General features: G+C 47.9%; 1 protein-coding gene across 5 annotated transcripts in view; it reads left to right on the top strand.

The window, feature by feature from the left end:
* The window catches only part of dlc1 (DLC1 Rho GTPase activating protein), a 60,616-nt gene extending 48,089 nt beyond the window's left edge, over positions 1-12,527 (top strand). For all 5 annotated transcript variants that reach the window (XM_029152636.3, XM_029152727.3, XM_029152898.3 and 2 more), the window contains 12 exons: positions 851-932; positions 1,981-2,044; positions 3,251-4,914; positions 5,427-5,606; positions 6,883-7,042; positions 7,515-7,722; positions 8,099-8,315; positions 8,697-8,811; positions 9,546-9,761; positions 10,345-10,562; positions 10,684-10,857; positions 10,948-12,527. In XM_029152636.3, coding sequence (XP_029008469.1) covers positions 851-932; positions 1,981-2,044; positions 3,251-4,914; positions 5,427-5,606; positions 6,883-7,042; positions 7,515-7,722; positions 8,099-8,315; positions 8,697-8,811; positions 9,546-9,761; positions 10,345-10,562; positions 10,684-10,857; positions 10,948-11,047 — 3,398 coding nt within the window. In that variant the 3' untranslated portion in view covers positions 11,048-12,527. The remainder of the gene's footprint in view (positions 1-850; positions 933-1,980; positions 2,045-3,250; positions 4,915-5,426; positions 5,607-6,882; positions 7,043-7,514; positions 7,723-8,098; positions 8,316-8,696; positions 8,812-9,545; positions 9,762-10,344; positions 10,563-10,683; positions 10,858-10,947) is intronic.
* Positions 12,528-13,888: the final 1,361 nt, after the last annotated feature.

Raw genomic sequence — 13,888 nt, 5'->3', positions numbered from 1 at the left:
AAACAGGTCATTGCTTGTTGTCTCTTAAACATATAATGTTTCCTTTCTGAACGGAAACCTCATTGTGTCCCTGCGCATGTGATGACACTGTTTTTGTGTACACATCAGCATCAAGACAAACGTGCAAACCACAATAGGCCTCAGCAAGCGATGGCCGTTGCCACACGAGCAGGAATTTCTGGTGATGCGTGAGGCATTTTTCCTGCCGTTGTATCCAAGGGACAATCTCAATTGTCTGCGCTGTCAAGACTATTGCCCCACTAAAGATAAGCATACTGATAGGCCTGTTTTCAGTACTGTGAGCTGAAGGTGCTGGCCGCAGCTGAATGGGATCATCCCCAAGGGTTTAGATACAAGATTCCCATTTTGGGTTGGGTCACCACATTCCAGAGAAGCATTTTCAGGTATTTTATCCATCCATAGACCGATAAGCTAGACAAATACGTCAATAAATTTAAAGTTTTACTTTAACATGTGAAGAAGTCATTCCGTTAATGAGATAAAAAGAACAACAAGCAGAAAAGGAAGTGGGGCCTCTGAGTGGCCATGGAGTACCTATTGTCATTCCTCAGTCAATCCCCTGTTCTCTCCCTCTGTGCACCACATCCCCCTGCCTGCTGGGTCTGAAAGCTGCAGCTGTGTTTGTTTGGTCGGCTAAGACGCTACTTCCTCTTTTAGCTTTTCATCAAGGCTGTGTGGGGGGAGCGAAGGTGGGAAGGGAGGCTACAGTGGGTGCTTGAGTGGGTGGGTGTTTTCTGGAGGCTAGGGGCTGTATCTTTAACTTCATCTGAACATGCCGATCCATTTGGCGGCAGACATACCCACGCTAATCTGAATCAACTCTCCTCAGATGCCCAGTTCCCCATCGACATCTCCTCAGTCACCAGAGACCATGATTTCCTCCATCGGGATGCTATTGAGGCTCTCTGCAGGTGAGATTACAAGTCATACTGATCCCTTTGTGCTTATTTATCTTTTGATGTTATTCCTTTTCTTTCCCTTCTTTTTTTTCTATTCTATATCTTGTTCTCCCTCAAGTGAAACCACGAGGGCACGACTTCAAAAGGAGACATGCTATGGAAAGCTGCAGATGAGATGAAAGAATGAGGCGATAAGCACCTTGAGCTATGTGCTCTACCTTTCCCTCGTTCTTTTCAGTTCTCTGTATCCACAGTTTGTTCTCCCTCTGAAGCTCATAGTGCTTTTACCACAGCCATTAAAGTCGCGGCATAATTCCCCTCTGCCTTTCACTGTTAGATGCTGCAGTCACGCAATGCTCTTCACATCAAGTTTTTACTCCATGTGTGATGAGTTGCAGGGCGTCCTGTGTCATTTACTATCCACTAGTGTGGAATAAATGCTTTGTGCATTTACATGTAACACAGGTTAAACAGTCAGTGCATTGTGTCCAAACAGGGTTTGCTCTATAGTTGGTGCCTCTATCCTTTTTAATTAGCATATGAGGGGGAGGTTAATGGCTTTTTGATGGAGTTGACTCCTTCATCAAATTCAAACTCTCTAATAAAAGACAGCAGGTGTCCTTCCATGCATCTGGAAGCTATCATCTCAGCGTCTCCTCCTGGCAGCCTTTCAGCCCCCCATCCCCAGCTATCCCCCAGCTCCCATCCCTTCATCTACCCATTGTTACATGATCTAAGAGCCCTCCAGAGGGTGGACCCCACCACCACCCTTGCTCCCCTTCACCAGGTGGCTGGGGGGATAAGCTTTCGGCCCCCTCCCCAAGTTTTTGTCGCCACTCCAGCAGACCCTCCACTTTTCTGTCTGCCTCTCTTTCTCTGCTCATGTGGGAATTATCCTTCAGCAGCTCATTAGCCAGCCCAAGTGCCCCAAAAAACCTCATTCTTCCTTCTCTCCACCTCATGATGTTTTCATCCTTTCGTCCATCCATCCACACGTATTTATAGAACGGCAGAATATATATCCATACATATATAAAATGTAATGTGTTTGTGCTTGCAGGAGACTGAACACCCTCAACAAGTGTGCTCTAATGAGACTGGAGATCTCACCACAAAGAAAACGAGTAAGTGCATATGCACCCACATGAACTCCTTCCTGAAAAGCCCCTTTGCGAGCTCCCCGACCACAAATTCATTCCCTCACCTCCACCACCAGTTCACTCCTGGCCACGGGGCAAATTTGTGTTTTTTCTCATGTAGTTTAATGAGAAGGAACCTGTTGGGTTTATTTCTAAATCAAGTGGTGTGTGAGGACCCTTAGGGCAAGGAGGATAGCTTTAATGTCTAAATGAAGGGGTTGCATTTACCAGGAACTCCCCCTACTCAAAAGAAGCTCCTCTTCTTTCCCGAGAACTTCCTCCTATTTCTGGCTCACAAGAAATGAATTGGTGCTGCATTTTGAGACCAACTATCTGCTGTCTGTAATCATGCTGAGTAGGCAATACTGTGTTTGATTGTATAGGTTAGTTTCCTTTTATTCATCTCTGTCAAGGAAGCAACCGCTTAACTGTGTGAATAATCCAGCTTTAGAAAACATCGACTGACTTATAATGCCACTTTGTGACAATAATGGTTTCATTTTAAACAAGTGAACCGCAGTTCCCTATAGGCCTGAAATGCTACATAGGGACATCCTTGTTCTCTGTGTGGTGGTATTCATTAGAATGACCCTTTCTGTGTCACCTTTCATTTCAGAAGTCAGCAGAATAGAGCAGTCAAAGAGGTTATTTGCCATTTTTGTGGGATGACAACCCCCCAAGTAGACAGCTCAGGAATGCATTGATCTTCTCACGTCTTCACATTCCCTCTCTGTTAAATCCTCATCTCCCCGTCTGCCCTGCTTTTGCATTTCTATCTTGTTGTGATAATAGTTTCATGCTGCAAATGTCTTGTGGCATTTCGTGAGTCTATAGCTTCATTGTATGTTTTATAATACTGACAACCATCCACAACAAATAGCGTGAATAGTTATTTCACATTCCTGGCAGCATGACTATCTCTGTAATAGATAAGGAAGCAGTAATAGCAGTTGCAATGAATAAGTAGGGAATAAATACTGTAGGCAGACGTCACCCTAGTCTGGCCGGCTGCACAATGAGCTAAGGGGGGGCTTAAAGGAATTTCCTGATTCCCCTCCAGGGGTTTTGTAATCATGTTAGTGGCCATTTTATGTCTTATAATTTGATGTAGGTTTTTTTTCCAATCATAAATCAAAAGTCTAAAATTCTTTTACTTCAGCTCACTGTGTTTTCCTTCTTTTCTTTTTCCAGAGTGAGGACTCTGACGAGGATGAACCGTGTGCCATCAGTGGCCGCTGGACCTTCCAGAGAGACAGCAAGCGTTGGTCTCGTATGGAGGAGCTGGAGGTTTTCTCCTCACTGCCAATGGATGCTGCACAGTCACTGTTACCAGTTGATCATGTGTCCCAGAAGGGCAAGCGTGTCCTACGTGAGGGTAATAGTTCAGAGAGCGTGTTGACCGACCTCAGCGAGCAGCCTGAAGTGGGCTCCATCCACAGCAGTGGGAGCGGAGGAAGAGGAGAGGAGAAGATCCGTGGCGCTGCCCTGGCCAACGAGGCTGCACCTGCAGGTGCCACTCGTGCCAGCTCTGTTGCGAGCATGTGCTCGTCCTCGGGCACAGGTGGGTCAGGATGCGCCAATGAAGACTCCTTGTCCGATGGGTTGCCTCCATCGCCCCTCGAGACACTTGGACAGTTCACGTTTGATGTGAAAACAGCGATGGCGGGGCTCGGTGGAAGCCTGGACAGAGGGGGCGGCAGTGGCAAGAGCACACGCTCACGAGCTAAAAGTTTCTTGAAGAGGATGGAGAGTCTTCGAGTGCGCAGTGGCTCCTCCTCCAAGAAAAAGAAGAAGGGGAGCACCAGCGGAGGGAAGATAGAAATCAGTGGCCCTGTCATTAAAGAGGGTCTAGACGATGACAAGTTAAAAAGGCTCAACTGTGTAGACATCTCAAGTATGAACCTTAACCATAACCTCAATCACCACCGCAGTCCCACGCAAACCATGACGCTCAACCGCAATCGCTCCGTATCTTACTCTACTCAGACCAGCAACGGCAGCACTGGGAGCACTGGGAGCAGCCACTCGGAAGCTAGCAGTGGGAGCGCGGTGAGCACCCCGAGCCCCGTGACTCGCGCCCGCAGCCACAGCACAGCAGCAGCCTCTAGTAAGAGGGGAGGCATGTATTTGGAGGGGTTTGATCTTTTCAGCATTCAGCAGCAAGCTTCAGATCGCCAGCCGACACCTCCACCTAAGTCTGCCCCACCCATCCCCTGCCACGCTGCTAATGGGATGACGGTCGATGAGCAGAACCGCAGGAACAACTGCAGCGCTCGAGACAGTTGCAGGCAAGTGGAGGAAGAGGAGGAGGAGGAGGAAGACGAAAGCATGATCATCTTCTACTTGCCGGAAGGGCACAAGCCGGGGACCTTTCCCAAAGCGCTGCGAGACAGCACTTCACGCAGTAATGGAAACGAAAATGGGAACTCGGTGACCCTCAGAGGACACCAAAGTAGACGGCAGCATCGCAGCTCCTCGGGATCTGTCGACAGCCGCCTCAGTTTTTACGACAACGTCCCCTACACCGAGCGGGGGGAGGAAGGTGAAGAGGAGGAAGGGGACGAGCACAAACTGGAGGAGGTGCTGCAGCGCGTTAGCGGCCTGCAGCGGTTTGTCAACGCCTGGTCTGAGGCTGTGGCTGGCGAGGAAGAGGAGGAGGAAGAGGAAGAGGGGGACTCGGATTCGGCGTTGGACTCGGCCTCCCCGTGTCCGTCGTCTCCTCTGCAGAATCGGCTGGAGGAGGCGGAAAACGGAAGTGACCAAGACAGCACGGGAAACCCGCTGGGCGAGGGCGAGGAGGGCATGAGAGAGAGAAGAGATTCTGGCGTCGGAGCATCTCTGACCCGGACCAGCAGGTCAGTGGAGAGAAAATGTCTGTCATTTATAGGTAAAGATAAGCCAGCAGAGTTAAGATAAACAGTCAAACGATGGCACAATAGAAAGACGAATACAGACATAAAGATGAACAAAAAAAGGTTGAATAGCAAGTGACAGCAGAGATTAACTCGGGGGACACGCTGAGACTCCTCTCCTTATGTAATGCTGCGTACTCTGGAATGCTGCTTGGTCTCCAAGGAGCCTGTTGCTGTTTCTTCAGGAATCCAGGCAGAATTACACCGATGGGGGGGGGTGGGGGGTTCTGTGCAGGTTTTCAGTCTTATGGACAATCTCTTGATTGATGTGTACATAAATCCCTGTAATCCCTGAACTGATCACTTGCCTCAGACGACTACAAACACTGTGTGACTGTGTGTTATTTCCTAAGCTTACATGTACACAGAAAGCATGACGCAGATCCCGGCAGTTCTTTCACAAAGCCGTTCTTCTCACGCTGACATCATGTTCTCCGTCCTTCTCCGTTCTCCAGGCCACAGAAGCTTCGCTGGCCCAGCTTCCAGAACTCCCACCGGCCCAGCCTGGCCTCTGCCCAGCTCCAGATTAGCTGCCAGTCTGTGCTGCAGATGAACCTACTTCAGAAGCTCTCGCTGCTGCAGCTCACGGCTCTGCTGGAGAGGCACACCCCTACGAACAAGCATGGCTTTAGCTGGTGAGTGTTAAATGGGGGGGGGGGTGCAGAGAAGCGAAGGTGTTTTTTCTTTTTTGAGCTTGCAGGTAATTGTTGTCTATATAGGCAGCCAGCTACCCCTCCATTCTCCTCAGTCCCTTCCATGTGCAGGTTGTTGTATAGTGTGATGACGGCTGTCTGCGGAGATTGGGTTTCACATTCTTTTCCCAGGCCTGTAATTGCTGGGAAGGGGTGTACATCGTCTTTTTCTCAACGGGGCAATCATGGCAGTTCACACGCATGGTGTTACAAGAGCTGGAGGCTGGAAAAATCTGCACTCCACAATTATCCCTCCACCGTCGCCTTCCGTGCCACTTCTGACATCACTTCGTAGGCCGTTTACCGAGCCTTCAGTAGCAGCGTTGCTTTCTAATATCCACATAATGGGGAAACGCTGGGCTAAAAGCAATACTAAACACTTTACAGTAAAACTGCTGTGACCCAAGCAAGTGGCCAGGGTTACCTGTTTGGTTCAGCTCCACGGGGTCAGATGTGAAGAATAAATCGAATCATAGTCAGTATTTTCCTGTTTCTGTGGTTGTTTGGACCCGAGGCCCGCGGCGGACAGACGTTGCAGGCATTAGGACGGTCTTATGACCGGCTGTGGCTCACAAAAAGACAGGCGCTGCTTGTTGGCTGCCGGAGGCCCACGCATATTCAGAAGTCTGTTCCAGCAACACAACATGCTCCTTCTTCATTTCCCCCCCAAAAATGTCATTTTGAGAAGCACTCTGGGTCTTGTGAGCGCGTCTTACAAAGACAAGCTTGTTCTGAGACACGCATAGCATCTCTGCTAAACACACTCACACCCATGCACATGGACACACAACCGTAAATCTGTGGGCACATTCTTGTGAAACTGTTGGGCTGCATGTTTAAGCCCTGAAACACACACACACACACACACACACACACACACACACACACACACACACACACACACACACACACACACACACACACACACACACACACACACACACATTGCTTTATGAGTTGGCATGTATAGAATAAAGCAGGAGCCCCTGTATTTTCCATTTCCCTCTTTCCCCACCCTCTTTATCCTCCTATTTCCACCTGAAGACAGGTTGATGTACCTGATTGGTTTTCTACTTGGTCACTAAGGCTAATTTGTAGTAAATCCCTTTTACGGCTCAATTGCTAACAATGTGCTCTATTTAAAGATCGATGCCAGTGCCATGCACCAAATATAATAATAATATGACACCTTTGGTTTGTGTCGATTTTTCTAATTCAGGGCGGTGCCAAAGTTTATGAAGCGGATTAAGGTGCGCGACTACAAAGACAGGAATGTGTTCGGTGTGCCACTGCAAGTCATCGTCCAGCGGACAGGCCAGCCCCTCCCTCAGGGAATCCAGCAGGCCATGCGCTACTTGCACAACCAGTGCTTGGACCAGGTGACGTATACAGTACAACATATGTCAATATACATTAAAACAGGACGGAAAGTAAGGATAGGTGGAAAGTAGCTGTTTTCGTTGGTCAACACAGGACAAGGCACCTCTGTTTTAAAGTGGTGAAAGCTGGTGGAAAATATTCAGACTTAAGAAGTCGATGGCGTTTTTCCTCCTTTTCTCCCCAACATTGCTGTTTTGTGCACAAAACACTCCCAGGAATGTCGGCCGGGTGTCATGGGAGGTTTTTGTAAATACAGTCAACAAGATCTGTTGTGATGTAACCATATTAACCGTAATCTAGGTTTAGGGATACGTCGAAGAATATTGCGTAACAGCCACAGCAATCTGTAGCTTTACAAGACACAGTCATCATGTCTGATGCGCGTTAAAGGCTAAATATTGTATAATAAGCAAATAAACAAGGACCTGTGTGTGCACTCATTTTACTTACTGGGTCCTCATCTACTTACAGGTGGGCCTTTTCAGGAAATCTGGTGTTAAATCCCGAATTCAAGCTCTTCGCCAGATGAACGAGGCGAGAGGCGCCGACGGGGGAGGCGTCAGCTACGAGGGCCAGTCGGCATACGATGTTGCCGACATGCTGAAGCAGTACTTCAGAGACTTGCCAGAGCCCCTGCTCACCAGCAAGCTGTCCGAGACCTTTCTCCAGATATATCAGTGTAAGAACACATAAACAAAGTCGGTCACACGCGCTTTTACCCCACATCGCAAAGAGGGTGCAGCAGCGCACACGGGTCTGTTGATTTAGGGCTGTAGATGCCTGCCGTGTTGAAAGAAGTTGTGAAACCGTAAAAGGAAAACAAACAAGAGGAGCACAGGAAATACTTGTGGAATGAGGTCATGTATGTACCCTGTAGATCCCCCGCTTCACTATCAAGTCATCTGTCTGCTGCTCCCTGTTGACATGAACTGATCAATGGTATTAAGAAGTCGGAACCGTGTGCTCTGTGGGGTGAAGCAGAAGCCTGTGCATGAAGCGTGACGGCTGCAGCACACGCATAACAGCCTCCGTAACGCGCTGTTATCCCCCTGCAGACATGCCCAAAGAGCTGCGTCTGCAGGCGGCGCGCGCCGCCGTGCTGCTGCTGCCCGACGAGAACCGCGAGGCCCTGCGCACGCTGCTGTGCCTGCTGAGCGACGTGACGGCCAGCGTGGCCGAGAACCAGATGACCCCCACCAACCTGGCCGTCTGCCTGGCCCCGTCGCTCTTCCACCTCAACACGCTGCGCCGCAAGGAGAGCTCGTCGCCGAGGTGGGTGTGCCGTCGTATTCAGTCAGCGGGGAGGTGCTGCTTTCAGTTTTAGCACTGGCACAGGTGGGTTATTATAAAATACAATGTGCTGTAGATTGGGAAAACAGGAAAAGGTCTCTTTTGAAAAACAAAAGAGACTTAAAGGAAGAGAGTTAAACTTGGGAGAGGAGGGAAACAGGAGAGATAGAGGAAGTGGAAAGGTTACATAAACCCTTCTCCAGGGAACTAATAGACTTATTTTGGTGCAGCAGAGTTCATCTGCTGTAGACAGCAAACCTCTGCCATCCGCCTTCCGCTCATGATCCTTCCCCTGCGTTCTACATTATGAACACAGATAACTTATCTACTGCTTCCTCTTCTCGTCCTTTTCCCTGGTCAAAGGGTGATGAACAGGAAGCCGACTCTGGGGAAACCGGACCAGAGGGACCTGAACGAGAACCTGGCTGCCACTCATGGCCTGGCACACATGATCCAGGAGTGCAGGAAACTCTTCCGGGTGAGTGATGAACAAACAAATGTATGCCGATTAAACATTTACTGGCCAAGCTACTGCTGAGGTGAGTGAAGGTGTGTTGCTGACATAATAAAGGTCACATCTACCTCACTGTAGTGTGTGTTTGTCCTGTAAATGACAATAGTTACATAACACTCAACGATTCATAATGTCCATGTTACGATTACGTAAAATGCATCTGGCATCTGATTCCAGGTTTCTACAAAACAAATGTCTTGTTTATATTTAAACAAGAAGTGATCAAGGCGCTACATAATTATAATGTGATTTCCATTCCCTGCTCTGTCCAGCTCTGACATGTTACAGTAATCATTAGCTATACAGCCTGTGGAGTATTAATGTCCATGGTTTTATTGGAGGGTGGGAACACTTCCTGGCTTCCTGAGATGTTGATGTCACATAACTCAGTTAACTCCTTAATTTTTTTTGTAAATCAGATTTCTAAGTGCTTGTGGACACTAATGACAGGAAGAGGACCTGTGCAAAATGGCCTGTAGTTACCTGTAATTAAAACGAGCCTTCTTCATGAACAATTAGATTTCAAATGGATTGAGAATTATAACGATGATACTGACAAACGGGAATAAAAGTAGGATTCACTGGGTCCCACCTAAATCTTAAACAACAGCCTTATGAGAGCCCAGTTTTGATCATACAGTAGGATTCTTTTGCATTTACAGTGAGATTAAATGTTCCCGTTCTTGTCTTTCCACCAGATCCCAGAGGAGATGAACCACTGCAGGAACTCCTATGTGGAGCAGGCGCTGCTCCCACGGCGCCTGGAGGAGCTGGCGAGTGAAGAAGCTGGACAGAGAGGCTACAGGGCGTATCTACAGGAGAGTCTGGATGCCCTCCTCAAAGAGGCCAAGGATAAATTCAGAGGCTATGACAGCTGCTCCACGCCTGAACATGTCGAGCTGGCCTGTAAAAAGGTAAACCACACGTTTTGCCCAGCTGATCGTCCAGGTCTTTGCCGTCTTTGTGTTTGCTGTGACAGGAGCTGAGTGCAGGGATCCGTTTGCTGCAGAGTGAAAGCAATGAGAATCAATTCACCCAATTAAGAAAAGCAAAATCAGCTCATCGGTCTGTTACTGCCGAGTGAAAAGGACACCATTGACGAAGCACATGGCGTCTTATTAATGATCTGCTTCCTGTGTTCGCCCGCTCCTGCTGCTCCACATATCTAGTGGAAAGCCAGCACATAGAGCTTCCTGTGTAGAAACACGGTCGTGTGAAAGTGGCCTGGTCCTCGCCTTCCCATTCCCATCCCACTACTGGGCCGGATCCCAGAATGACATCAGCTTGACAGAGACGCACACAAAAACATACACAACCTCACAATTATCTCAGGCCTACATTTCCTGTATCCAGTTCCCTCCACTTGGGCAGTCACAAGGCAAAGCGTGTGAGCTTTGATTTGAACAAAGGAAGTTTTGATTCCAATGTCTAATTACTTAGGATTTTACACGCTCCGTCTTTTGAACTTTATGTAACCTAACCCGTCCGTTTGTCCAGGTCCATGATGGGTTTCCGCTACGGCTGTGGAAGGTGACCGTGGAGGTGCCTGCCGCTCCCGAGGAGATCCTGACCCGCATTCTGCGGGAGCAGGCCCACTGGGACGAGGACCTGCTTGAGAGCAGAGTGCTGGAGACTCTGGACGAGAGGACTGAGGTGTATCAGTTCGTCAGGAACACCATGGCCCCGCATCCCACCAGAGACCACGTGGTGCTCAGGTAGAGCTCCCACCTCCTCCTCCTCTCAGCTCTGAGGCTTTTCTTCTGGGTTTTTGCTGCTCTGCTTGGATTGAACGCTTTGTTTTTACTTACAACCCCCTGCCTGCCTCCCTTCCGTCAGAACCTGGGTGACTGACCTGCCGAAGGGGGCGTGTGCACTCATGTGTACCTCTGTGGACCATGAGGGGGCCCCCGTGGTTGGTGTTCGAGCCAATGTCCTTACCTCACGCTACTTTATCGAGCCCTGCGGGTCCAACAAGTCTCGACTCACGCATCTCTCCAGAGTCGACTGCAGGTGAGTGGATGATCGTCATGCTCTGAACAGCACCCACGCAGCTCTAGGGCCACGCTAAATGAGCGATCGCTTTCCTGTCTTGTATTCCAGGGGCCGTTTTCCGGAGTGGTACAACAAACTCTATGGACACTTGTGTGCTGCTGAGGTGGCGCGGATACATGACTCATTCACTGTGCCCATGGACAAATGAACAGCAGCGTGCAATTACGGCAACGTCATTGTCAACAGCTACTTTGAACTGCTAACTATAATTGGATCCCACTGAGGACCTGCAGTGAGTCATTCCGCCCGTTCCATCCGAGATGTAGGAGACATCAAAGACTCTCTATGCACACATTCAAACAAACAAGCCAAGCCCGGATCCTGGATTGAAGGTCTTGGTTTGTTCTGATTATGTCAGCGTGTAAAACATTTGCCAGTGTTGCCATCTGAGGGCCATTTTATTGGAGCTGTGGATGCGATGCCAATAGGACACATGTCGCACAAACACTGATCTGGGCCAAAGGACATGATGTCGCTAACGCAGGATGGGAGGTTTAAACTTTATCCTTTGGGTGCTATTGCTTCTGAGAAGCGACGGGGGGGTCTGTATGCAAAGCAACAAACATTTTTCGCACTGGTCTATGGTCACAACATAATGTGTATGTACAGTATTCTGTTCAGTGATAGTGGCCCTCAGTTTCACCTCTGTCCTGTCTGAGGGAGAACAGATAAATATTTATGGCTGCCTGACTGATGAGTCCATGGGTGAAGAAAGACGTGAATGTGCTGGTAGTTTGCAGAGTGCGTGGAGACAATTGGTAGAATGTGTAAGCTAGGGATGTGGCTGGAGAGGGTTTTAGCGTTGCAGTAGATGGAGCCAGTGACAGATGCATACGGTGGCTGGCTCACCTAAATGAAAGACTTTTATTTGCAAACCAATAATCTCATATCATATCCAGAAGAAGTTATTTAGCTAGTGACAGCGTAATCCAGTGATATAAAGCACACAAAGATTCAACAAGTCTAGGTTAGAAGAAGTACCCTCCCCATACTAAGCTTCTCCTCACCACTAAAAAGCATCAGAGCACAGAACTGTTGTTTGCTGGACATCACTTAAAAAAGGTTTCACGCTTGCTTTTAGGTTCACACAAAGAGAAAAAACAATGCACTGTTGTGTCAGACGTCCTTTAAGAAGTAACGAGATGTAAACAGCAAAAGGTCCTTTTATAAAGGTGGACATTTTACAGGTTTTACTGTAAGGACGAGGGCAGATTGAATGTCGTGTCGTTGTAAAGGAAGGAAAAACCTTTGTGTAAGCTTCTTGCTCTCTACTTTCCACTGTGGTTCAGAAGGCGTTGATCCATCCATCAATCCATCCGTAACACTTGCATCCATGTTCATTTTGATTTGTGTGACTAATTCACTAAGCCATTGTTAATATCATAAATGTATAACAGCGTCTCTGCCAAATAATAACACATGGCAATGACAGTTAATTTAAAACAAATATATTTATACCTCAAATATATGTTTGCTTTGTATCATACCATTCTATTGTATTGTATTGTAAATGTTAAGCTTTGTGTTACAAATGAACAAATGTTTTATCTTTTTTTATTAATATTATTTCTGTACAGCTTAATCAAAGTGCACTATTAAATGTATTAAAGTAATGAGTGGGATGGAGACTTATGTAACATTGACCTGCACCACGTGACCTTTCACACCACAAACGTATGGATGAGTTTGCTCTAAGTCCTCTCATGATCTCTCTAGTCATTTGTTTCTGTGACGGCTTGTTCGGAGTTCTTACACCTTCTCAGGTCCAAACCAACTCTGGATTCCTCTCCTCACGTTTGTTTTTCTTCCACGCTCAAAACTCCGTGATTTGGCCTCAGCGGTGAGCTGCATGCGAGCGGGTATGAACTGGTTCAGCAGAGGGGGGTGGTCTCACTCCTTGTCTTATTTCTTACATAACAGCTTCATATAGCAGCAGACAAAGGGGTTCATTGTATCACAACTGGCCTGGATAAGACCCTGTAAACTCAACGAGGAGGGGGCAGTCATGCGGCAAACAAGGGGGCAAGGGGTTCAAAGGTCACAGCGGGGGCCGATGTCCCCCTTCACATATTTAATCGCTTGGCAAAGTGAGAAGAATCCAACTCTAGGACAAACTCTAGGGACACGCTACAGTAACAGTCTTTGTATTTACATAGTACACAGGTATTGTGGAGCATCAACAGGCGTAAACTTGACTATGAACGCCTGCAGCTAAAGTGATGCATTTACTCTTCATGCTGGCACGGCGGCCTACAGCACCTCCAGCTTTGAATTCATCACATACACCGAATCAAAATGTCTGCGGAAACACACTGCGTCATGTCTCGCTCGTGTGCGTGTGCGTGCGTGCGTGCGTGCGTGCGTGTGCGCGCTCTGGTGCTGGAATGTTTTTTGTAGATACACATGTATGTATTTCTGCTGGGAACCCAAACACCTCTGGGAGATTATGCAGAGCCAGATAAGGCTGACCAAGACGCCGCATTCCTGTTTGAGAATGGAGCGCTGAAGGTTTCCCACATTGATAAATGAACGTGTGAGCGCACGTCTGCATGTGCGCACTTCTTTTGCCACTTTTGTTTAGTGTTTAGCAACTTGGGAACAGAACAGTATTTAAGGTTATTGCTGGGCCATGAGAGGTGTGATTGTCTTTTTATCCCTTCCTGCTCAGTTGCATAACGGATGTGAATGATGCAAACAGCTGTGGCATTAAAACAAATGAATCTGGGTATTACAGCTAATTAGTGTCGCATCATATGAAGCAATTAACACAAGACTTTACCGATCAGAGCGCTTGTTTGGTCGCGGGAGATGCCAAAAATCCAACACCATCTGTGGTCCATGCATCACGGTGCAGACTGGAATTCTCTGAGGGATCACTTGTGGAATTGTTGTGGCAATAGAAACGGTATGTCATAATGATAACGCTGTATTTTAAGAGTCAACATGCACATTGACAGTCTTTAGTCACACAGTGTTTTCACAACTGACC

The sequence above is a fragment of the Betta splendens genome, chromosome 1, assembly GCF_900634795.4.
Source record: "Betta splendens chromosome 1, fBetSpl5.4, whole genome shotgun sequence".
NCBI classification, from domain to species: Eukaryota; Metazoa; Chordata; class Actinopteri; order Anabantiformes; family Osphronemidae; genus Betta; species Betta splendens.
Note: the sequence above shows the minus strand (reverse complement) of the source record. Positions and strands in the feature narration are given on the sequence as shown.